We start from the raw sequence: 24,902 nt of genomic DNA on the forward strand, positions 1-24,902 counted from the left end.
CAGGGGGCACCTCAGGGCCACATGCTACTAAAACGCCGATTCAAAGCAAGCGAACGACCGCGGGGTCCTGGGGGATTTTTTTTCTGGTCAGGCGCGCGGCGGACAGCCCCGGCGCCGTCGGGGCCTCGGGCTCGGGATGGCTCCGCTGCCGCCTCGGAGGGCCGGGCGGCGGCGCCGGCGAAGCTCCCGGAGGCTGCCGGCCGGGCCGCCCGCGCCCTCCAGCCTCCTCCCGCGGCCGCCTGCCCCGGCCCTTGCGCCCGCGGCGCGCCCCGGTCCCTCGAGCGCCGGCGTTTCTGGTCCGGCGCGCCGCGGCCAGCCGCTCCCGAGGTCCCTTGCGGCGGCGCCCGGGGGCCTGCGGGGGCCTCGGGGCAAGATGGCGGCGGCGGGGTCCGTGCGGCGCGGGCGGCGGCGACCGCGGCGCCAGTGAGCGGCCCGGGGGCCCGGGCGGCTCCGGGCCGGGGTCCCGCTTCGGGACGGACCATGCTACGCTCCACCGGCTTCTTCCGGGCCATCGACTGCCCCTACTGGGCGGGGGCGCCGGGGGGGCCCTGCCGGCGGCCCTACTGCCACTTCCGGCACCGCGGGGCGCGGGGCCCCGGCGCCCCTGGCGGCGGCGGCGGCGGAGCGGCGGCCCCCGCAGCAGGTAAGGCCCGAGCAGGGCCCGCGCCCCGGCCCCGGCCCGGCGCCCCCGCGGGGCTCCCCCGGCGCCCGGTTCTCGGCCCACCGGCGTGTCGTCCCCCCAGCCGGGCCCGGGGCCGCCGGGCCTCCGGTTCCGGGAGCCTGCGCTGCCAGCGCCGAGGGCCGTGCCGGCCGAGGGCTGAGCGCCGCCGACGCCGGTCGGCAGGCCCCGAGCCCCGCGCTGCGGCGAGCCGTTCCCGCCGCGCCGCCAGCCCCAGTGCCTGTGGCGGGTCCGGTGGTGCGCGCGCTCCTTGCCCCGCCGCGTCTCGGGAGGCGGCCCCTGCTCTCTGCAGGGGCGCAGTCGGGAGGGTGTCAGGAGCACCTCCCGTGTGTCGGACGCGGCTGGACGGGAGGAAGCCCAACCCGAGTGCCTGGGCCGGGAGGGGGACCAGGCTTCCAGGGGAGCAGCTCCGCTCAGCGGGGGGCCGCACGTCGTGTGCTCGTGGTGATTGTCCTTGTCACGGGGAGTTCGGCGGAAGCTGGGGGGAATCAGGCAGGCTTCTTGTAGGAGGCGTGGGATTGGAGCTGAGGTTTGTTTTTTTTTTAAGATTTTATTTATTTATTCATGAGAGACCCAGAGAGAGAGGCAGAGGGCGAAGCAGGCTCCCAAGGAGCAGGGAGCCGGATGCGGGGCTCGATCCCAGGACCCTGGGATCGTGACCTGAGCCGAAGGCAGACGCTTAACCATCTGAGCCACCCAGGCGTCCCAGGACTTTTTTTTTTTTTTTTAAAGATTTTATTTATTTGAGAGAGAGACACAGCGAGAGAGGGAACACAAGCAGGGGGAGTGGAGGAGGGAGAAGCAGGCCTCCTGCTGAGCAGGGAGCCCGACGCGGGGCTGGATCCCAGGACCCTGGGATCATGACCTGAGCCGGAGGCAGACGCTTAACGGCTGAGCCACCCAGGTGACCCCCCCTTTTTAAAAGATTTTATTCATTTATTTGACAGAGCGAGAGATAGCAAGAGCAGGAACACAAGCAGGGGGAGTGGGAGAGGGAGAAGCAGGCCTCCTGCTGAGCAGGGAGCCCGATGCGGGGCTCGATCCCAGGACCCCGGGATCATGACCTGAGCCGAAGGCAGACGCTTAACCGTCTGAGCCACCCAGGCGCCCGGAGCTGAGATTTTAAGAACGGGGGAAAGAAGGACGTCACAGGGAAAGGCTCGGAGGGAGGACTCAGGGGTGTCATTCCTTCTGAGGGAAACTCAGGCTCCCACTGGTGACCTCCGTCCTTCAGGACTGGCTCCCCCTTTCCATCAGACCCAGACTTCCTCATTTGGTCTCAGTGTCGAATTTCCTCTGTGTCTTTCCCCATAAAAAATGATCGTTTCAGAACCTCCTTCAAAAGAGGAGTGTGCTGGCTGGAGTTAAATAATAGGCCTGTTTTTCCATTTTGTCAGGAAAAGAACAGTAGAGTTTTCTAATTTCTCACATGAATTTGCTTACCTCTCTGGCACCTGCAGCTGTCTACAGCCAGCCAGATGCAAGCATTCATTGTCTGGTTGCACACCTGTGCTGGGCACGGGGCGTTGAGAGCTGCGTGAGCTTCGGGTGTGGCCGCCAGGAACCTGCTGTGGAGGAGAAAACACACGTGTGCCCGCTGGTACCTTAGCCTCAGGTCATGCTCCTCCCAGCTCCAGTGGGGGCCACGGAGGGGGGGGCACATGGGAGTCGGCGCCCAGCTCTCCTGCTGAAGCGCAGCGTCTTGACTCCGTTTATTTATCTCTCGGTACTGTGTGCAGTGCTTTGCAAGGAGCCCCGATTTCTGGGTTCCTCACGGTTAGTACAGGGAGGGCAGGACCGCACCCTTATGCCACTGACGTTGTGACTTGGCCCCAAGTCCACATGTTGCCTTTCAGCCTTCTGAACTCTGGGGTGTTGATTTCTCGCCTCATGCGTTCTTCCCTCGGTAAGTCACTTTTTACATTTCTTTCTGCCTCACAGATGGCCAGTTAGTTTCCCAAAGGATCATTTTTGGGAACCTGTTTGGTGATGTAGTTCTGTCTGCCCTGCTTGCCGTGGAAAAAATGCAACTGCCTACCCCTTTTCCCAGTAGGTCTGCATTTTCCTTTTGCAGGAAAGGAAAGGAAGGGGGGAGGCCTGCTTTGGGGTGGAACACTGCTTCCCCTGCAGAGGGGCAGGGTCAGATCCCAGCTCAGCCTCTTTCTTGCTGTGGAGCCTCTCTGACTCTCTGTTTCCTTTTCTGTGTCATGCTTATGGGGTTGCTGCCCTCTGAGGAGGCCAGGGGAGAGTGTGTGCCTCGTCCTTTCCCTCCCTTTCAGCTTCCTCTGCTCCAGATTTTGACAAGCCCTGTTTCCTTTCGGCTGGAAGAGGCTGCAGCAGTCCAGACGTGCACGGCCCAAGCAGAGGTGCTCTGGCAAGGGTGGGCTAGGCCAGGTTTGCTTGGACTCATTTTTAAGCAACAAAGTTGCCAAGGTGCTGGGTGGGAGCCTCCTGCAGGTGGGCTGTGGGGTCCCTGTGAGGCCCAGCACCTCTGGTCTTGGGCCAGTGAGCACCTGAGCCTTTCAGCAGTCTGAGGCCCGTGAGGGGGCTGGGCCGGGGATCCTGTAGCTTCCAGCCCTGCAGATCCAGCCCCACGCCCAGCCCATGTGGGCTTTAGGACTCCCACTTCCAGACTCGGGTGTGGTATTGCCCAGTTGTGGCAGCACATGCTCGGGCAGGCTCTCTAGGACTCTCAATGGTAGGGATGATTGTCCCCATTTTACAGATGAGCAAACTGAGGCCCAGAGATGGGGAGCCACTCTCCTGTGTGCGCACAGCCGGTAAGTGGGGGATGGGATTGAGTCTGGGCAGCCAGGCCCTTGCCGCACTCCCCACCGTCCTCCAGTGCCCGCTTCCCAGCACCTGTGTGTCCCCCCCGCACACCAGGGCACCCACTGTGTGTCAGGCTCAGCGCTGTGCCTTGGGGATGGCAGGGAACAGAGAGACCTGGGAAGGACGGAATTGCAGGACTTGAGCGCTGAGACCTGAGGACAGGCTGGAGGGGAGGAGTGGTCATGGCTGTGTGGTGGGGGCAGCCCTCCCCTGGGCCTCCCATGAGGCCCTTGAGGGCCCTTTATGGTCTGGAGAGCAAGCCCTGCCTCTCGGGGAACGGAGGCAGAGAAATAAGCACTTCCCCGCAGGCGGTGCGATTTATTTCCCCTGTGAGCTGCCTCGGAGCCGGAGGGCCACAGCCGCAGGAACAGGCAGCCCCCGGGGGGATGACTGTACCGAGCAGGCCCGTGGCCATGCTGCCTCTCAGCTGCTCCCTCTTTGGGCAGGGTGCCATCGGGTTTCATTTGGGGGCGACTTCCCACCATCCCGTGATGGTATTTTCCGAGATGGAATGGAAGTGTGGTCTCCTGCATCCAGCACTTTCTCATTGAAGTGAATGCTGGGGAGATTTCTCTCCCCTGATACTGAGAAAGAGTGGATTCTGAGAAAAGGTCAGCAGAAAGCAGCATTGCCTTTCGTGTCTGGAGGCCTGGCCAGGGTATGCAAGGAGCCTGGAGTGCCTTTGCTAGCTGGGGGGCAGTGGGGCCTGCAGTCTGGCCCGCTGGGGCCTCCTGCTTAGTCTGGGCGGCGCGGGGGGTGGTGGTGGGGGAGCTCTGAAGCTGGTTGGAGGAATAGTAGAAACTGGACATTGGGGCCCGTTGGGGCCAGTCATGCTCTGGGTGGGGAGCATCGTGGGCGCTGTAAGGCACTGAGCGCGTCCACCTGCTCCGTGCCGGGAGCACCCCCAGTCGTGACACCTCCTACCCTGGTTGTGACAACAGATGTCCCTAGACATCGCCTGGTGTCTCTTGGTCATAGGCTGTTTCTTGCAGAGGCCACTTTCTTTTTAAGCGTCCCTCCTGCCCCTCCCAAGATGCCGCAGCCCCCAGAGACCCAGCCTTGCAGGCCTCCCAGAGGAGACGCCTTCAGCCCCGCTGGTGGTGGTTCTATTGTCTTGTTGCTCTTGGTTTTCTGTCAGGATGGGATTAGAGGCGAGGTGCTGGGGTTTTCAAAGCACCAAATTCACCACTTACACCAGGCTGCGTCACCGTTGTGGTTTTGGGCAGGATCCCAGCTGGTGAAGCCCACATGTTGCCTCTGTTCAAAGCACCTTTCTTCACGACTCAGAGTAACAAAAACATTGGACAATACTGAAAAGTCAGAGGAAACGTGTTTTGGAAGTTGCCCCGAGTCCTGCATCTACCTGCATGCTGGGCTCCCTCCCGGCCTCCCACAGAAGAGGCTTTGTGGCTTTTGTACGTCGTCAAGATCCCGCCGCACTGATTAAGTTGGACTCTGTTTTCTGAGGCGAGAGGCCATCCTGGGACTGTGCCCCCGGCTTCCTGTACCTGGCAGCCCCTCCGGATGACCTGAGACCCTTAAAAAATCCTGCCTTCTTGCCCTGATCTAGGCTTGAGCCACACACGAATAGCTGCGGAGGGTATCTGAAAGTGTTTTTGCTCCGCATTAGCAGAGCAGTGGGTCTCTCCCTGAGGTCCTGCCCCAGGGGTTGCTGAGCAGTGTCTGGGGAAGCTTGTGGTTGTCAATTCAGGGGTGCTCCTGGTGCCTAGTGGGTGGGGGCCAGGGATGCTGTTCAGCCCCCCACAGTGCCCAGAGTGCCCGTTCCCCTACATACACAGATTCATCCAGCCCTGAACGTCCGTGGTGCCAAGTGAGATTGGGGAACCTGATCGGCGCCCAGCCCCTGGACAGGGTTGGTGGGGACAGCCAAGCCAGCTGAGGGGAGCTCGGGGCCTGTGCGTGGTGCTTGAGCATGCCCCCACCCGAGTTCTCCAGGGGCTCCAGAGGAGAGGTGCAAGCGTCGTGGCTGGCTTTCAGCCCTCGCAGGGGGAGTGCAGCCCCAAATGAAGGCATTCTGGCTTCACTTTCTGTTGTGCAGAGAGCCTATCCTGGGGGGTGGCCTGGCCTCCACCTGGTCAGCATTACCGCCTGTGCCTCAGTTAGCCCTTCTGTGAAATGGGTAATGACTTGGGCCCTCAGTGGACAGCGTCATGGGAACATTCTTTCCTGCTTCATTGTCCCCTCCCGCTCCCTCTGCACTCAGGGTCCCATTTACAGAGCCATGCTTGGTGCTGCCGAGGTGGGCGTGCAGGATTCTTTCAGCTCTGCATGCCTGTGCGGTGGGGAGGCCGGTTGGTGTGATCTGATTCACAACCAAGAACTGGATGCTAAGAAGGAACAGAGCCGGAGGAGGCGCTCAGGTCACTGGAGCTGGGAACCATCCGGGCGGATTGCAGGGGGTTGTGGAAGGGTCTCCTGGCTGCCTGCTCTTCTCCTCCATGATAAGCTGCATCCTCCAGAGTTTGTGCCGTGGTTGGCCGGTGCCTTTTGAGGAAGCAGGCATGCGTGCTTGTCATTTGAGGGCCTTTGGTCTGTCGGCTTCCCCTAAGTATTGAGGTCTTCTGGAAATGGCCATGCGGAGGGCCTGGCCACGGCAGGCTGCGTGGGGGCAGGCAGGAGTGGAAGCCGAGGAGCACCTCTGGGGGAACTGCCCTCGCGCTCGTGGCTTTCGTTTGCTAATGGAAAACAGGGTGGGAAGCTGCTTAGGGTGCCCAGGACTTGGGTGCTCTGAGGGTGGGGCTTGGCTGTTTCACAAGCCGTGGTCTTGGCCTGGACCCGTGTTTACACGCAGGTACCCCTGGGCCTTGGTGTCTTCTGGATGTGTCTGAATTCAGCATGTACCTGTGGGCTGGCGCAGGGTGGGGGAGGCGCTCTGGAAGCTGAGGATGGGTGTCCCCAAGCACAGAAATGGGCTGGGGTCCAGGAGAGAGAGCAGTTGGCCCTGGGGTTGCAGAGACATCAGGCAAGTGTCCCCATGCGAGTGGTTCCTGAGCTGGGCTTTGAAGGATGAATAGAAGTTTGCCTGGTGGCTGGAAGCAGGGGTAGGGGTGGGGGGATGATAATCCAGGATTGGGGCTGGGAGACAGGGCAGTGGAAGGCCTGGAATGTTCTCTTGTGTGGTTTGGAGGGACTGGGGGTAGGGGGGAAGGGAGGTTGCTCCCCAGCATCGCTGCCACCCACAGCGGCTCCAGCAGGGGTCACTGTTGTCACGCTGACTCGTGATGGTCCTTCTGGAGGCTCCTGTAGTCTGGCCAGTCCACCCCAGACGCGGCGATGGAGGGCTGTGCTCAGAGCCGGTTGGCTTTCCTGTGTGGCTGCTGGGGGCTGTCTGTGTGTGTCTGGGGGAGTGGGTGCGCTCGAGGCACAGGGGGCCTGTGGCCCTCGGCCAGTATTTCTTTCATTCACTCACTCCACGCACCGTTGCAGACGTTTGTGCCGGCCAGCTCACTTGTGGCCGGGGTGTAGAGGGGAGCCAGGCGGTCAGCATGTTGAGCTGCTGGACAGCAGGGGACAGGAGGGGCAAGGCCCAGGAGGTGACAGGGAGGGCTCATCTGAGGGGTACTGGGACTGCATGCACTCCAGGCGCATCCTGGTCATGCTTGTCCCTGTGTGTCCTAGAGGCCAGATCTGTCCCCTCCCAGTTGATGGGCACACATCACAGTTGTTTGTCCTGAGAGATCTGTGTCCCCTTCTCCAGTAAAGTGGCCTGGAGAGCCCTCAAAGGGCAGGAATGTGGGTACTATTCCAGGAGACGGACCTGAAAGCCCGGGGGCCCCCTCCTCCCCATGCACCCATGCCGCAGCATTTTGCTGGGTATCTAGGGAAGAGAATAGGCCTGTCCGAGCAGCTCAGTGCAACTGGTTCTGCAGGGAGGATCTTGGAGGGCTGCCTGGAGGAGTCGCTGAGACAGAGGCCATCAGGCTCTGGGCAGGAAGCTGGTCTCAAGTATGAAGAGGGGTGGGGGCTGGCCCACCTGGAAAGCCTGCCCTCGTCACGCCTCCGCAGCATCTACCTTTGGGGTCAAGTAATAAAAGCCACTGATGCTCACGTGTGACCTTGTTATGTGGGCTCTTTCTTGGGGGTCACAGCTGGCTCCCCCATCTTGGCTCCACGGTCCAGAAATGGCCGTGAGAGGTGTGGCTTTCCTTCTCCCCACCCCCCGCTTTACTCTGAGGATGCTTCGGTGTTCCTAGGCCTCCGGCCGCCCAGAGGACCTCCTAGGAACCTCCGTTCTGGAGGAAGGTGACCTCCAGGATACCCACTGGTCACCGTGTTTGGGGAGTTGGAAGTGTACCAGGGCCAGAGTGAGAGAACTCTTGAAATTTTCTGTGTTGAGACTATGAAAGCGATGTGGTGCCCCTGACGGGTGATGAGGGCAGCAGAAAGCAGACCCCTCCAGCTGCCCCAGGGGAGGCCCACTGCAGCCTGACCCCAGCCTGATCCCTCCGCTGCTCTTCTCTGTATTTCTGAGTGCTCTTTGTGTTTTTATCTTGTTCTGGAGCTTCCCTCCAGGAAGTAGTTTTGCGGCATAGCTGAGTTCTCCTCATCTTTACGAGGGCCAGCAGGCTCAGCGTTGGGCTGACTCGTCCCGGTCCTCCTGGGACCAGGCCTCGGGTGGGGCAGCTCAGTAGCGGTGTGGCCAGTGATGCCCAGAGAGAGCCCAGTTAGGTGGTGGTCCCAGGGCTGGCTAGGGCCCTCTTTTCTTTCCTCTCCCCTGGAGCCCTTGCACTTGCTTCTGGGGTGGGGGCTTTAGAGCTGAGGGGAGAGGGCAGCGAGGGGCTGTCCAGGGCTCGGAGCTTTGAGCCAGTGTGTGGAGCTGTCCAGCAGCATCAGTCTGCCCTGGGGGTGGAGGTGGACCTGGACCCCAGGCCCTGCTCCCCCCCCCCCCGGCACAGCCCAGCCTCCTTCCTCATCAGGCACATAGCAGGTGTCCCCCCCCCCCATGCACTCTTGAGCACCTGCTCCTATCGGCTGTTGCTCTTCTCTTCCTAGGTGTCTGGGGTGCCCCAGGCAGCCCCAGGACTCTCCCCTCTGCTCCAGAACAAGTGAATGGCCAGGTACTTTCACCCTGGGCTTCAGGCTCCTGCCCCATCCAGTGGGCATTTGGATGTCCCTGAGTGGGGCGTGAGGGCATCCTACCCTGGGGGTAGGAATAGAGACTCTGGGCCTGCAGGGGAGTAGTGATGGCCAGCCCTTCTGGGGACCTGGGGGGCTGTTGTGCCCCCCCGTTGGGGGGTGGCCAGAAGAGCCGAAAGGGAGGGGTGGGTGCTCAGACCTTCTGAGCCCCAGTTGGCTCTGCCCCGCATTTCAGCCAAGCCAGGGCTGGTGGAGAGCTGGTGTGCTTTCTACCACCGTGATCGTACCCCGGGGCATTCTCCCCTTCTCCTTGCACAGCCTCTGCGCCGTACGCAGCTCCCGGAGCCCAGGTGGGTTTAGTCCCTCCGCTGACCAGCCCTGCTGTCCTGCTTCTCTCCAGGGCTGTGGGGCTGTCTCCCCGCCTTGTCCTGCTGCCCCCACGCAGGGTCAGGAGGCCCTGGCTGCCCATGGGGTTGGAGGAGAATTCTGCTGAGGTCTTACCAGAGCCGAAGCCACGGTGGGACCACTGTGCAGCTGTGCTTATCGTCCTCGGACCTTGGGCAGCGCAGGAGGAGGGCGGGGGCGACAGCCAGCGCCTTGGCAGAGGAGGTCGGTCAGCAGCGCCAGGACTCCTTTCCGGGTCAGGGGGGACCCAGGCCCTGCGGTCAGCCCTCTCACCGGCTGCGTGAAGCTTAGGGAGCAGCCTGGCCGGCCAGGGCTCGGCCTCCTTATCTGTGGAATGGGCAGACTCGGGGCAGGACGATTGTGAGGGAAGGCCTGAGTGCCTCCTGGGGTTCATGGTGGGGCTGGAGGACCTCCCCAGTGGGGCCTCCGTGCTTGGCTGTCTTGTTAATTCCACATGCCTTTGTGGGAGGGTGCGTGGCATTTTCTGGAGCCGGGGTGCGGTGGGAGCAGGGGCACAGAGGCACAGATGGGGCCCAGGATAGGGTGTTTCCCGGCAGAGGGGAGGTTGGGAGGGATTGGAGGCGGCTGCCCAGGACTCAGGAAGCAGCGCCGCCCTGTCTGTGGCCCACTCAGCCCCTTGTGGTCTCCACAGTGACCCTTCCCCGGCTCCGGATGGGTTTTTGCACTCAGGGACCCATGGCCCCGCACAGTGGGGGTTCGGCCTTTCCTTGTGGGGTCGGGGAAGCAGACCTGGTATCCACCGTGCTGGAAGCCTGTCCCAGAAGTGGGCCATCAGAAAGAGTGGCAGGACGCCAGAGCCAGGGGAGGGCAGCTCTCTCCTTCAGCAGGGCAGGTCCTGGTGGGTGTGCGGCCTTCGTGGGCACAGAACCAAGGCTCAAACGCCTGAGGGGAAGGCTGGGCCTAGGTGGGCTGGCGGTAGGGTGTGGGTATGGGAAGGGGTATTTGGTGACGTTTTCCTTTTCCAAAAAACAGCCTAATTAGTCTTGTTTACCGAATGCGTGCTTACCAGGTGCAAACCCCCGAGGGAACTGCCCCTTGGCTTCCATCCAAATGGAATTCCTTGATAATTAGAAGGTGCCTTCCAGGGTGCCCCATGGTCCTTCCTGAGCTCTCTGGGTGCCACCTACCCAGAGCCTTCTGATGTGCTCCCACGGGCCGGTGGGCAGCGTCCCTGGGGCACCCTGCCACTTGTAAAACATTTTCTTGGGGAGCTTCTCAGTTCCAATAGGCCCAGTGAGGTCCTGGCCCTCCGAAGCAGGGTAGGGCAGGGGCTAGGTGCCAGGAAGGTCCCCCCTAGAAGCCTCAGGTAACCTTGGCTGGGGCTCAGCGGGCCTCTGTCTGCAGGGACCAAACTCTGGGCCCTGTGTGCTCACTTTTAAGCCACAAGGTTGTAACAGAGTTCCTGGCAGCTATGCTGGAAGCTTCCAGACCTGTCTGGAGCCCCTCAGGCTGCTGACCGTGTCGCATGGTACCATGGGGGACCTGAGGCCTCAGGGGCAGGGGTTGGCCTTGACCTTCTTAGGCCCACTGAGGGCGGTTTCTTCGGCTTTGTGGCTGGGGAGGCAGCCTCCAGCGGGGGCTGAAAACGCTCCACGTGGGCAGAGCTTCGGGGATGCTCATATCAAGGGGCCGGGTGCTTGGACTGGGCTCAGCCAGGAGCTGCAGCCCCTTCAGGGTCTGAGCTGCTGGGACCCCTTCCCATCTGAGAGGCCAGGCTACTTGAGGCTAGTGGGGGTGGAGCGGTGGGGCTGCCCTTAGGATGCCGCTACAGGCCCTGGGGTGGGAAAAAGACAGCCTTCCTCCTCGCGCCTCTGCCTCAGATCCTCCCACTCCCCCCGAGTTAACAAGGCAGCCTTCGGGCCTCTGCAGGCCCTCCTCTCTCCCTCCCTTGGGGTCTCCACCTAAGCACAGATTGACTTTGGGGAAAACCCTCCCTTTCAAAACGTGAGGTGGCCTGAGGTCCAAACTCTGACCTCATTACTTTGAAGCAGGGCTGAGGGGCTCCTTCCTGGCTGGTGTGCACATTGTTGTACGTATGTATGTTTATACATATGTATGTACGTACTTATTTATTATTAGAGCGCGCGCACCAGCATGAGCAGGGGGGAGGGGCAGAGAGGCAGAGGGAGAAGCAGACTCCCCGCTGAGCAGGGAGCCCGATGCGGGGCTCGATCCCAGGACCCTAAGATCATGACCTGAGCTGAAGGCAGATGCTTAACTGACTGAGCCACCCAGGTGCCCCCAGATGTGCATATTGTTAGTAGCCCTTCTCCCTGGTGAGGGGTAGGGAAAGATCCCCATCTGTTCATCCCCAACCAGCCTCTGGGGGAGGGGTATTCCCATGAGGGGGGCTGGGCTGGATGTCCCCTTGAGATCAGCCAGTCAAGCCCCTCAGTGGACATGCCTGGTAAGTGCCCCCCCCAGCTTGTGGCCTGTCTGGGCCTCTCTCTCCTGGCAGCCAGGACTTCTGAGGCATTGGCTCCTCTCTGTTTACTCAGGCGGAGTTGAGCTGGAGGGGGTCTCCCATTGGTGCCTTCGGACTGGTTGTGGGTCAGGGTGGGCAGGGAGGGTGGCCCTCCACCTCTGACCAGGGGTGGATGTGCGTTCTGTCCCCGGGCTCCCCACCCCATATCCGGGAGTTTTCAGCTGTGAGAGGGGGCACGAACTGACCGCCCCCCCCCAGGGCCCCAGCTCGGTGGTGGTGGGTGTTGGACTTTGCCTCCCTGGCTCGGACCCACAGTCCTGGCGCTCCTTGGTGGTCTGAAGCATCACTTCTTCTAAATACAATCAAAACCTAGATTCCAGGTTAAATGCCAGACAACACACCCACAATGATCCCTTCCTTCCCTCGGGCCCCAGGCAGAGGCCCAACCACCAGGCCCTGCAAAGCCTCCTGTCCTGAAGGCTGGTGGCCAGCCACGATTTTCTTTACCCTGTGCTCTCGCTCCGCAATGTTGCTGGGAGTGTCCTGGGGCTACAGAAACGCGTCACCGCAGCCTGGGTGCCTTAAGACAACAGTCTCCTCATCTGACAGTTCTGGAGGACAGAGGTCCACAGAATATGTCCCCCTGGGCTAACGCTGGGTGTGGGCAGGGCTGGCTCCTTCTGGAGGTTCCAGGGGAGACGCAGCTGTTACTCTGCCAACTGCAGGGCAGGAGATCTAGCCAGGTTCTCTTTCAGGACTCTCTAGAATCATCTCTGATAGGACTTCTAAAGAATTGTTATTTGAATATAGTTGACACACAATGTTATATTAGTTTCAGGCATACAACTTAGTGATTTGAAAAGTTCATACGTGGGCGCCTGGGTGGCTCAGTCAGCATCTTCCTTCGGCTCAGGTAATGATCCCAGGGTCCTGGGATCAAGTCGTGCATCGGGCTCCCGGCTCAGCGGGGAGTCTGCTTCTCCCTCTCCGTCTGCCTCCTTCCTCTGCCTCCTCCTCCTTCTGCCGCTCCCCCTGCTTGTGCGCGTGCTCATGCTGTCAAATAAATGAAATTGTGAAAAAAAAAAAAAAGTTTATACATTAGGTTTTTTTTTTTTTTTAAACAGATTTTAAAATTTCAGATAGGAGAGTGCCTGGGTAGCTTGGTTGGTTAAGCGTCTGCCTTCAGCTCAGGTCATGATCCTGGAGTCTAGGGATCGAGTCCCATGTCGGGCTCCCTGCTCGGTGGGAAGCCTGCTCCTTCCTCTGCCCATCACCTCGCTTGTGCTTTCACTCTCTCTCAGATAAATAAAGTCTTTAAAATAAAATTTCAGACAGGATTTCTCATGATGAGGTCTTTAAATTCTGGAATATTTGAACGTAGTATATTTGCATATGGTATGTTATTCCTTTCTTGGAACATTGGGCTTTGTTTGTTCATGTTTTATTTAGCTTCTGTCCTTCTGTCTGTACGTGAGAGTCTCCTAGGAGTTTTGTGCAGACAGTGGTTTCTTTGGTTGTGCGGGGCTCAGAGCACAGGCCCTGGAACGCGGTACCTAACCGGAATTATCTATCCCACAGCCGCTGGTGGGATCATGATCTGGTGGAGGTGGGGACTCTTCAGGTCAACGTAAACATTACAAGGTCAGGACAGCAGGCCGGCTCCATAGGAAGAGCGTGCGCCTCCTGATCTCAGAGTCGTGAGTTCAAGCTCCGTGTCTGGTGTAGAGGTTACTAAGAAAACAATAATAAACTTTTAAACAACAACAACATTAAGAGGACGTAGGCTTTGCTGTCCACCCCATTTGGTGTTAGAATGAGATTTGAACATACAATACTTCTCCTTTTTTTTTAATTTTTTTAATTTTTTATTTTTATTTTTTTTAAATTTTATTTATTTGCAAGAGAGAATGAGATACAGAGAGCACGAGAGGGGGGAGGGTCAGAGGGAGAAGCAGACTCCCTGCTGAGCAGGGAGCCCAATGCGGGACTCGATCCCGGGACTCCAGGATCATGACCCGAGCCAAAGGCAGTCACTTAACCAACTGAGCCACCCAGGTGCCCAATACTTCTCCTTTTTTATACCGTGGGACCGTGGCGTGGGGAGCCTTCTGCCTCACCTGTTCCTTGAGAGCATTGTGGGGCTACCTAGCGGTGGGCGTCCGTGTTCCGGCATGTGCACAGCCCCGTGGACTTCACTGTAGGGAGTCCTACAGGGGACACCTCAGGGGTGGCCCTCTGCTCCCCGCTTACCCAGGCCCTGACCCTGGGGAGCCCTGCACATTCCTGCCCCGCCCAGGGCCGCGTCTGTGCCCTGCCCGGCTGGCAGGCCCTCCGTGCACACCGTCCCAGCTCCGGCCTACAGGAAGTAGCCTGCTGTGGCTTCGCTGTGGGCTGGGCCCACGGACTCCCATTCTCGCCCTCGCTCCCGGGCTGCACTTGTCCAGGCTGTCAAGTCTCCATCCGCTCCGTTGTGCCGGTTGGACGACCCGTGCTGGGAGGTCTGGGGACCAAGTGGCCGTGCCTTGGGGGCCCGGTTCTGCTTCCTCACTGCGCCTGTCAGTCGATGCAGGATAGGTCCTGCATGGGGAGTGGGGCACGCGCCGGAAACCTCGACCTGCTGGCAGATCGTCCCTGGGGCTTTGCCGGAGGCCCGGCCCCCAGTTGGTTCTGGTTCTCTGCTGGTCCGACGCCTCTTCCCCTGCTGGCCTTGGGGGTGAGGCCCAGACTGAGGCAGTGGCCAGTGCTGGCTCGTCCGCCTGTGCCTAAATGGGCCCACTCACTGCTCTTTTCTCCCACTTCCCGTTTCAGGGCTTGGTTATGATCCGTACAACCCTGAGCTGCCCAAGCCGCCTGTGCAGAGGGAGAATGGAGCCCTGGTCAGAGGGGATGAGCCCCGCTCGGACATCCTGGAGCTGGAGCTGGTCAATCAGGCCATTGAGGCCGTGCGCTCGGAGGTGGAGCTCGAGCAGCGGCGGTACCAGGAGCTCCTGGAGACGGCCCGAGAGCACAGCTCCGCCGAGGCCCCCGCCGTGGCGCCCCGAGGCCCTGCCGCTTGCCCTGCCGCTGGCCTGGACGAGGACGCCTTTCCACTGTCCTTCGATTACAACCCTGGTGGCCGCCCTGGCCTCCTAAGCCCTGATGCCAGCTACCAGCCCACTCCTCTGGCCGCCGCCGCCGAGGCAGGCAGCAAGTACTCGCTGGCCTCTCTGGATCGGGCGCAGGGCCATGGCGGAGGGGGTGGCAGCACCCTGGAGTACGTCCCCAAGGCTGTGAGCCAGCCCCAGCGATACGGCCGCCCCGTCCCCAGCAGCAAGTACGTGTTGGACGACTCCAAGCCGTCCACGGACCTGGAGTACGACCCACTGTCCAACTTCTCCGCCCGGCTGCTCAGCAGGGCCAGTTCCAAGGACGACAGGGCCCCCAAGAGGCCCAGGGGCTCCCGGGGTAGTGAACCCTACACGCCCGCCCTCAAGAAGCCCTGCGACCCCTTTGCTGGCTGCGACGCCAGGTTCTCAGACTCGGATGATGATGCCGCCGCAGCTCCGCCTGACGTGCCCGTCACCACCAGCCCTCCGAGATCCCAGGCGGGCCCCGAGAGCAAGGCCCCCGGGCAGCCAGGCTCCAGGGAGAGCCAGGACGCTGAGGAGGGCGGCCTGCGGGAGACCAAGGAGATGGCAGTGCAGTATGACGTGGAGGACCTTGGGCAGTCCCCCAAGGGTCCCGGGGGGACACTCGTGGCCAAGCCCAGCTCCCCGGCCAGGGCCTCCCGGGAGCCCGGTGACTCCAAGCAGGGAAGACCCAAGAAGAAGAAAAGTGGGGCACTGCCTGCCCCCGGCCACAAGGACGGCGTCCGGAAGAAGGACAGGGGCAAAGACGGAGAGCGTGGGAGGCCAGCCGGGAAGCCCTGTGCAGACAGGAGGGGCCCACAGGCTGGCAGCCCCCGGCAGAGGGCCGAGCAGCCCGAAGGGACCAAGAAAAAGCCATCTTCGGCCACCCCGGTGGCCAGCTCAGGGAAAAGCCGGCCCGACCGCGGGGGTGTCCACCAGCTGCCAAACAGGCCCGGCGGGAAGACCGCGTCGGGGAAACTGGCCGAGCGGAAGGCCCGCTCGCTGGACGAGGGTCCCTCCCGGGACGCCCCCAAGCTGCAGAAGCGGGCCCTGAGCCACGCAGACCTCTTCGGGGACGAGAGCGAGGATGAAGGCCCGGGGCCCGCGGCGCCCCCCGCCGCCCCGCCCCACCTCAGCTCCACCTCGGACTCCGACTCGGACTCGGACAGCAGCCTGGGCTACTCAGCGGCTCAGGGGCCGCGCAAGCGCCTCAAGGCCCCCCCGCCTGCCCGGCCTGCCCCCGCCTCCCCCTCCCCCTCCTCATGCTCCTCTTCCTCCTCTTCCTCTTCCTCCTCCGGGGTGGGCGGGAGCGTGGACTACGCCGCTCTGGAGAAGGAGGTCGACTTTGACTCCGACCCCATGGAGGAGTGTCTGCGCATCTTCAACGAGTCCACCAGCGTGAAGACGGAGGACAGGGGCCGGCTGGCCCGGCAGGTGAGCCGCCTCCACAGGGCCTGTGGCTGCAGCGGGGGTGCTCCCGTCCTTCCTCGGTCAGGAGCCCTTGGGGGCTGCCTGCGGACCCCCCCGCCCCCCAGCTTGCCTTGTCCACAAAGAGGAGGCTTAAGGCCCACCCGGCAGGCTCCCGGGCGGTGTCCTGAGATCCACAGAGACCAGGCAGAGTTGTGCAGTGCATTGCCCACCTCTCCCTCCGCCCCCTGTCTCCTCCCTCTCTCCTCCGTCCCCCCCCAAACCCGGGCTACCCCAGCCTTTCTGGGTCGGCCAGCCAGTGTTCTCAAGTCGGCCACCAGAGGGAGCTTGCTTTTCCACAAAGCTCAGAAAACTGCCGCTTCTGGGAGGGCCGCAAGGTCCCTCCCGGGCTGCCCTGTCCTTTACTGCCCTGCTCTGTTCGCAGACCTTGCAGGTGGTGCGGGTCAGATTTCTCCACCTGGTTCCTGTGTTTCTGAGCCGCCCCGCGTGAGCGGGCGAGGGAGGGGGCCAGGAGGCAGTGGTCTGGGCGGGAGGCCACTTTGGCTCAGGCCCCTGTCGCACTTGGGGCTGGGGTGTGTCTGCAGGAGATGTGCTGGGGAGCCTGTTTCCTCACCTGTGAGTGGGCGGGGGTTGGAGGTGAGGGCCCCACATCGTGTCTCAAGACCTGGGAGCCCCTCCCTCGAGTGCGTCTCTGCCTTCCCACCTCACCCTGTCTCAGGTCTGGGAGCCCGCTGCATTGGTGTGGGAGGTGAGGCCCGAGAGAGGGAGCCTCGCTGAGGGACGGATGTGTGTTTCAGCCCCCCAAGGAAGAGAAAATCGAAGACAAGGGGCATTCGGGTTTGACCACTCTGTTCCCTGGGCAGAAGAGGAGAATTTCTCATCTCTCCAAGCAAGGCAAGGAGGTAAGAGTCTGCTTCTGGGTCCTGGGTAGAAGCTGGTAGGAGAGAGGCCCCTGTCTGCGAAACCAGATCCCCGTGTTCCCCGGCCGACGAGTTCCTGTGTCCTGGCACAGAAGTGCCTGGAGCCCGCCTCCGGTCTTCAGGCTGTGCTCCGTTCTGGGGGGAGTCGGGCACAGCGCAGGAAGGGCGACGTGAGGGGCGGCTCCAGAGCGGCCGTCCTCCAGCAGGGTCACACAGCGCAGTCTGGCGCTGGCTGGGAGATGTGCTGTGTGACCCCAGAGAGGTGGCCCAGCCCTTCCGAGCTGGTTTCCACCGTGAAGACGGGGAAAGTGGTTGGTGGCTGAGGCAGCCAGCGTAGGAGAAGATCGGGGCAGAGGGTGGGGCTCCCGGCCAAGCACCTGGGAGCTCTGGTTGATTCAGTCACTGGAGCTCTCCCCTGGTGAAGCTGGAGGCTAGAGAGGATTGAATCAAGCGGGATTGGATTGGTGTGCTAATCCAATCAGGGGGCCCAGGGATTCCCACCCACGTAGTGGGTGTGCCTCTTATCAGGGCCAAAGGCACGGCCTGGGCCTTCTGAAGGCAGAAGCCGAGAGAGCAGGGCCACGGAGGTGCTCCGCTCCGGGACGGTGAGGCAACATGAGCTTGAGGCCCAACATGTTGAGCTCCTTGGTTCCCGCCTGGGTATCCAAGAGCTCAGAAGGCCCCAGGGCAGCTGGACGTGCCCAGGCCCTGGAGCCCTGGCCTTCCTGCCCATGGCTGTACTGTCAGTTTTTTGCCCCACGTGGCCTGCTCTGGGTGCCCCCAACCTACAGCCACACCCTGGAATTTGTCATCACCCAGGCAGAGCCTGTGAGGAGAAGCCCAGCTCCCCCGGCCCGGCCTCTCACCGCCCAGGAGGTATGCTATCGGCGGGCCCAGCAGGCCCAGAGGGACTCTGCTACCTGGCTCCAGGCTACCCAGCAGCTGGCTGAGAAGCCCTCTTCCATCCATATCTCAGCCCCTGGCGAGAGGAGGAGGATCGCCCACGTTCCCAACCCCCGTCTGGCTGCCGGTAAGTCCCAGGGCACAGGGGTCGGGCGTGATAGGAGGGGCCCAGGGCCAGGCTCCACTTCTGCCAGCGATGGTGGCCTTGGACAGGGCCCAGCCGGGGCCTCAGCATGCTTGTCTGTGAGATGGGGATCAGGGTCTCTCCGACCGGTAGCAGGCGGGCCTGGTGCAGTGCCCAGCGGCTCTGGGCCTTTCCTGGCTTTGGTGCTGGTACTGGGCTCCTGGCTGTGGAGAGGCGGAGGGGTGTCTTCTCCTATCTCTTGTCTATCAGACCCAGAGCCTCCCTCTGAGGCCCTGACCCAGAGGTCTCCCTGTGACTCTCCCTCTGTCCCTGCCCCTGGTCTTTGTGTCCTTGCCTCCCCCGGGCTCCTGGGGTATTGGAGGCGGGTGGCCCGGTGGGGGCCGGTCTGAGTGTGGGCACCAGGCCCTAGACAGCGATGCCAGGAACAAGGAGCTGGCTGCAGGGTTGTGTGTGGGGTGGGGCCCCTGGCTCCTGCCCAGGTGTGGCTGGAGGCGCTCAGCTGACCTCGGGGGCTCGGGGCAGTCTTGCCCCCTCCTCCTGCTCTGAGGGGCACGCTCCACACTGCGGAAGCCAGGTCACGCTTCTGGGGTCCGACAGGCAGGACACTCGGTGGGTGTCTCTGGGTCAGCAGTGTCTGGAGCAGAGGAAATGGGAGGGGGGGCTCAGGAGGGCTTGTTCAGATGCAGTCAGCCTCTCTGGGGGAGGCCCCTGCCCTCTGACCAGCTCCCAGGGGACTCCCTTGCTGCTATTCCAATACCCCCTTGATTAACCGGGGCCTGAGGGGCAGCCCCATGAGGTAGTCCTGCAAATGCAGGCGCCCGTAGCCACCGCTGCTTTTCCCTGGTGCCGGAAACCTTCTTCAGCATAAGCTGTTTCATTCTGATCCTTCCCCACCCTGGAACCCCCCGGTTAGAACCCGATGGTGAGGGGTGTTGGCTGAGGTTCTTGAGCAGCGGGAAGGGCGAGGACCCTGAACCGCGTGGGGCCCGGGACGTGGCTCTCTCACAAACCCACAGCTTCTGCCCGTGGCCGAGTCGCACGGGTCGGTCCTGGCACACGGCCCTCACCATACACGCTGGGGGTGGCGTCAGCCCGCGGGGAGTCCGGCATTTGTAGGCACTGGGGCCACCTCCCTGAGCGGCCGTGGGACCCACCTGAGGTCTCAGGAGTCCCGTCCGATGCTCCGGGCTGGCTTTCCTTTCCACGTGTGCCCAGGTGCTGCCTGAGAAGTCTGTCTAAACGAACCTAAGAGCTGTCTTTCCATCCCTGAGAAGCGCACGTTTTCTGCCCCATCAGCAGAGGCTGGCCCTGGTGTCCGATGGGCCACAGCCAGCTCGTGGTGCCAGCGTCCTTCCCAGGAGGCCGGGGACCCGGGCCCTCTGCTCTCCTCATCTGCTCCCGTTCTCTTGTCACGGCCGGGCCCGGGAGCAGGGCTGGTCTGAGGCCCCGCGCACGTGCTCACCCAGCCCGCCTCCCCTAGCCCCCGCTGCCTGCCTGGAGCCCTCGGAAACGGCCCCACAGGCGGGTGCCCTCCTCCCTGGGGGGTGGGGGGGGGCGGGAGACTGTTTGGTTTGTGACCTCATCAAAGGGAGAGGCAGAACACAGGCCGCGGCGGGCAGGCCGGCTGGTCACAGTGACCGGGCCGGGGACGTCCTGTACCCTCTGGTCCTCAGCCCAGGAGCCAGGGCCTTTCCTCCCTCGTACGTCAATGCCTCGGAGTCGGGGGCCGGAACATGTGGCAAAGCCTCCCCACGTGCCCTGCCACTCGCCGGACCACCCCGGCGGCGACGTTGCCTGAGCCGGCCTCCAAAGCCCGTTTGTGTTTCCCCCTTCTCGATGGACTTGCCCGAAAGCAGATAGAACCTAATGCCATTCCGCAGCCCGTGTCCCACAGCCCGGCCCTTCCCCCGGTGCTCCGAGATGCACGTCCTGCTGGCGCTGAATGACCGCGGCTGCTTGGTGCTCTGCACCTCGGTGATGGGCGTGCTCTGCTCCCGCACTCACGGACCCTGTGCCCCGCCAGCCCCCACAGGTGCCAAGAGGGCCCTCGCCGCCAGCAGCAGCCAGCCTCCCAATGGCCCCGAGCCGGGCAGCCAGCCCCTGAAGGCGCGTACGTTGTCGGGCATGGCGTCCAAGACCACCACCACCGTCACCCCCAAGCGCGTTGCCCACAGCCCATCTTTACAGGTGAATGTCCTGCTCCCCACAGGAGCCTCCCCTGCCCACTCCCTCAGCTCCCCCATCGCTCGGGGCAGCTGCGGTTCAGAGACATTGAGCGGGGGGGCACAGGTGCCTTCCTCCTCTCCACCTGCCCTCAGTTTTTCCTCTGTCCACACTGCTAGGGTGGTCTGTTGGTGCTGATGAGCCAGCGGCCACCCTCCTGGTCACCGGAGCCCAGAGTTCCCAGCAGGGTCCACTGTGTGTGTGATGCCCTGTGGGTTTGAGAAATGGCGTCAGAGGCCCAGGCTGGGACGTGCCACCTCCAATGGGTCTGTCTTCCCTAGAGTTTAAAGAAGCCCGTTATCCCCAAAGAGTTTGGGGGCAAAGTCCCCACGGTCATCCGCCAGCGATATCTGAACCTGTTCATTGAGGAGTGTCTCAAGTTCTGCTCTTCAAACCAGGAAGCCATAGAGAAGGTGTGTGACCCTGGCAGGTGGCCGCTGACCGCAGGCTGTCCGGGTCCTAGGCTGAGGGGCTGCTCCTGGGCCCCAAGCCCAGGACCCCAGGCCTGAGCAGCACGTCTGTCCCCAGGCGCTGAACGAGGAGAAGGTGGCCTACGACCGCAGCCCCAGCAAGAACATCTACTTGAATGTCGCCGTGAACACTCTCAAGAAGCTGCGGGGCCTGGTCCCCAGCTCCACGCCCGGTCTCAACAGTAAATTGGGCGGGGGGAGGGGGTGGCCGGGGAGTTCACGTCTGGAAGAGTCAGCTTTGTGCCTTGAGCGCAGGACCCCGGGCTCCCCAGGCGAGGGAGCGGGGGCGTGGGGCCCTGGCCGGCTGGCTCTTTGCCGCTCGGAGCATGGGGACTGTCGGACAGAAGGCCGCGGGAAACGCTGTGGTGGGGCCGGCGGCTGGTCGGCAGGTGTCTGCGGACGATGATGCCGGCCCCACGGCCTCACCACCGCCTCTTCTCGCTAGTAACCGCCCTCCTTAGCTGGCTGGCTCTCTCGAGCTGCGGGGCCCTGCTCATGGGACGGCCTCGTCAGAGGCGAAGCTCCCCGGGCCTGCTCCGCACGCTCAGCTCCGGGAGGACGTTTCTTTCCTGCCCCCGAATGCACATTAATCCGTCAGTGCGCACACCTCCGCAGTCTCCTGCTCCCGCCTCCGCCCCCACAGCTCCTGCGGGCAGCGTCCACGGAGCCCCCGAAGGCCCTTAGGTCGTCCCCGTCCCTTAGGACCACCACCTGCAGCTGCTTCCGGAAGAGTTAAGGTGGGGGCAGGGTGGCTGCCCCCAGGTCACAGGCGGTCAGGCCTCTCCTGACTGGGTGCTGAGGAGCCGGCCAGGGGACAGGCCACCACGGAGGGCAGGGGTGCACCTGGGAGTCTGAGCGTACTGTACCCTCCCCCCACTTCCAGAAACCGGCGGCCGGAGGGTTGTGTCCCATGAGATGGTGCTGGGAGGCAAGTTGGCCACCAAGACCAGCTTCTCGCTCAGCCGCCCGAGCAGCCCCCGGGTGGAGGATCTGAAAGGTGAGCCCGGTCCCTCGAGCGGTCCAGCCGGGCCACTCGGGGGCTCAGCGGTGGCTCCTGTGGCAGCATTCCCACCCCACCCCCGCCAGGCCTGCCCCCCCTGCTCGCCTGCTCGGCCCTCCCCGGCCTTGCTGTGGGATGACCGCCTGTCCCGGTTGTCCCCAGGGGTCGCCCTGTATGGCCGCCTCAAGGAGTACTTGCTCACCGAGGACCAGCTCAAAGAGAATGGCTACCCCTTCCCGCACCCCGAGCGGCCGGGGGGCGCCGTCATCTTCACGGCTGAGGAGAAGAAGCCCAAGGACGGTGAGTGGGCTTGAGCACCCATGCTTGGGGGGCGCTCGCGGAGGGCCGTCTGGGTGGGGGGGTGCGAAGTGAGCAAGAGACAGACGCAGGGGGCTCGGGGCCTGATGCCTTGGCTGTCCGCTGCCTCACAGCGTCCTGCAGAATCTGCTGCCGCTGTGGCGCCGAGTACCTCGTGTCCCCGTCGGGCCGCTGCGTGCGGGAGGAGGAGTGCTGCTACCACTGGGGGCGGCTCCGCCGGAACCGGGGTGAGCCCCCCGCGCCCCCAAGGAGGGAGGCTGGAAGCGCCCGCCTCACGGGGCCCGCCCTCCTCTGCTGGGAAGCCTCTGCCCGGGCCGTCGGGTGCCAGCGTTGTGCGTGCGAGGCCTGGGGCGGGTCGCCTGGGGGCCCCCGGCCCTGACCGCCACCTCCCTTCCAGTGGCTGGCGGCTGGGAGACTCAGTACACGTGCTGCTCGGCCGCCATCGGCTCCACTGGCTGCCAGGTCGCCAAGGTAGGTCTCTGGGCCCTGCTCGGCGCTTCCCCGCCTGGCCAGAGAGGAGGCGCGGCTAGGCCAGAGCCCTGACCCCCCTTCCCTGTCCTTTCATCCGTGTGCCTCTGGTGGCGGCCTTGGAAAAGGGGGCTTTCCTGAGACCCACGCCGGGCTCACCGGCCTTCCTGTCTTGCCTGCAGCAACACGTGCAGGACGGCCGGAAGGAAAACCTCGAAGGCTTTGTGAAGACTTTCGATAAAGAACTTGCGGAAGACGCTCACCCAGGGATCTTCGCCCTCGACTGTGAAATGGTGAGTTGCGTGCCGCACGTGCTCGTGGCGGCCGGGCACCCACACCTGCAGCTTGGAGCCAGCGTGGGTCTCAGGATAGAGCAGGTGAGGGGAAGAGCCGCGGGCAGCGGCGGGTGCCGGCCTCTCTCTGGCTCGGGCTGTGAGAGCGGGCTTTTCCGCCACCGCCAAGCGAAGCTCTGGCTTCGGCCCTCGGCTCGCCCCAGGCGCGCTGACGACACGGCTGCGTTTACTCGGGACTGGCGTGCGCACCGGGGGGCTGCTGGGGCTTAGCGAGGGCACCCCGGGTTCACGCCTGCTCCGGCTCCCAGAGGAGCCCCTGGGAGCTCCCCCGGAGCTCGGGGTGGGGCGGGCGCGTTGTCACATGAGCCCTCCCGGCCGCACAGTCCTACACCACATATGGCCTGGAGCTGACGCGCGTCACGGTGGTGGACACGGACATGCAGGTGGTTTACGACACCTTCGTCAAGCCAGACAACGAGATCGTTGACTACAACACCAGGTGTGGCCCCGACCCCCCGCTCCCCGCCCGGCTCCGGGCTCGGGAACCCCAGACCCCTCTCTAGCTACCCTCAGGCCCCGACTCTGCCCACCGCAGGTTTTCAGGGGTGACCGAGGCTGACCTCGCCAACACGAGCATCTCGCTCCGGGACGTCCAGGCCGTCCTGCTGAGCATGTTCAGCGCCGACACCGTCCTCATCGGACACAGCCTGGAGAGCGACCTGCTGGCCTTGAAGGTACCGCCCGCCCCGGGCTCCGCCTGCTGGGGGTCCTGGGCCCGGGGCCCTCAGCTGGGTGGGGGGAGGGGCAGGAGTTGGGTGGTCCGACCCCGGGCACCTGGGCCCCTGTGGTCTCTGCCCAGCCGCCCGCCCACAGGTCATCCACAGCACCGTGGTGGACACGTCCGTGCTCTTCCCGCACCGCCTGGGCCTCCCCTACAAGCGCTCCCTGCGGAACCTCATGGCTGACTACCTCAGACAGATCATCCAGGACAATGGTGAGCCGGCGGGCGGCGGGGCGGCGGGGCCGGGCCTGGGGGGCGCGCCCACCCTGACGCACTCCCCTCCCGCTGTGCAGTGGACGGGCACAGCTCCAGCGAGGACGCCAGCGCCTGTATGCACCTGGTGATCTGGAAGATCCGAGAAGACGCCAAGACCAAGCGGTGACCGCTGCCGCCTGCCCGCCTTCCCCGCAGCCCCGGCCCGGCCTCTACCCCAGGCCTCTTCCAAAACAGTGCAATAAATCTCGAGAGCTAACCCTGTCCACGTCGCCAAGACATGGAAACAGAGAGAGCGGGACGAGCCGGCGGCACGAGAGCCCCACGCCGAGACCACCTGGAGCCCTGCCCCCCACCCGGCCCCTTGCGCCGCCCCCGCCTTCTGTCCTCTGGAGACCGCTGCTGACTCCCGGTGGAGGCCGGGACAGACCCCCCCCCGGCCCCCCCGTGGGCCCTGCTGCGTCCCTGGCAGCCAGACCTCCTGCCCCTCCTCCTGCCGGGCAGGCTTTTCGTGGGTGTGTTTGAGACAGGGGTTTTTTTTATTTTGTATTGTTATTTTTATTATTTGTAATTTAAACCTGACGACTCGCACAGTTGTCTTTTCCCGCCCGGAGAAGCAAGACCCTGGTGCTGCCTTCCCTGTTGGGGGCGGGGGAGGGGGAGAAGTTGGGGGGCCGGGAGCCGACAAGCTGTCCCCTTGGCAGCCACCAGGACCGAGAGTCCAGCCTGGCCTGGGCCAGATGGGTGGGAACTGGCCTCCCCAAACCCACCTGGACTCCGTGACCTCTGGGAACCAAGCCAGCCCCCCTGCCCCCCCCAGGGCCTCGCCTTCCGGACCCCTCCAGGGCCCATCAGCCTCTGGACCCTGTCTTCCTGCCAGAGCCCCACCCTCCCCAGGGGCTGTGTGTAAAGGCCTGCAGCCTCCCCAGGGCCCTGAGCCCCTCTCCCCCAACCCGAGGCAGGGACGGAATAAATGTTTGTATGGATTTTAGCTTGCGTGGCGTCTGGTGGTGTTCTTGGTGCCAGGTGAGCCCCACGGTCAGCACCTGTGCCCCTAACTGGGGAAACAGCACACCCTTGTTCATCTTCCTGAGAGCCGTCCCCGGTGCCCGAGCCGTCCCCGGGCCTGCCAGCCTGGCCTGGGGATGCAGACCTGGAGCCCTGGGGGTGCTGT

At 63.3% G+C, this 24,902-nt stretch overlaps 1 protein-coding gene across 13 annotated transcripts; it reads left to right on the top strand.

Annotated features, from left to right (window-relative positions):
* Positions 1 to 334: 334 nt before the first annotated feature.
* Positions 335 to 24,719, top strand: REXO1 (RNA exonuclease 1 homolog). Of its 13 annotated transcripts, XM_064574139.1 has the most exons (19): positions 338 to 643; positions 2,621 to 2,728; positions 2,959 to 3,059; positions 3,405 to 3,459; positions 14,268 to 16,000; positions 16,792 to 16,896; positions 17,734 to 17,944; positions 19,986 to 20,149; positions 20,467 to 20,598; positions 20,714 to 20,837; positions 21,539 to 21,652; positions 21,818 to 21,955; positions 22,087 to 22,200; positions 22,371 to 22,444; positions 22,624 to 22,734; positions 23,118 to 23,233; positions 23,330 to 23,468; positions 23,608 to 23,728; positions 23,809 to 24,719. In XM_064574139.1, exons 1-19 carry the CDS (start codon positions 481 to 483, stop codon positions 23,895 to 23,897), a joined length of 3,912 nt encoding a protein of 1,303 aa, XP_064430209.1. In that variant the 5' UTR covers positions 338 to 480; the 3' UTR covers positions 23,898 to 24,719. The 13 variants fall into 13 exon arrangements, 10 of the variants coding, with proteins under 10 accessions (XP_064430213.1, XP_064430194.1, XP_064430190.1 ...); XM_064574124.1 differs by having other exon boundaries at positions 337 to 643; positions 2,621 to 3,045; positions 23,594 to 23,728; XM_064574120.1 differs by having other exon boundaries at positions 337 to 643; positions 2,621 to 3,045.
* Positions 24,720 to 24,902: the final 183 nt, after the last annotated feature.

Source organism: Mirounga angustirostris, unplaced genomic scaffold (assembly GCF_029215605.1).
Source record: "Mirounga angustirostris isolate CCGP_5_RB_7025 unplaced genomic scaffold, mMirAng1.0.hap1 SCAF_1, whole genome shotgun sequence".
NCBI lineage: Eukaryota > Metazoa > Chordata > Mammalia > Carnivora > Phocidae > Mirounga > Mirounga angustirostris.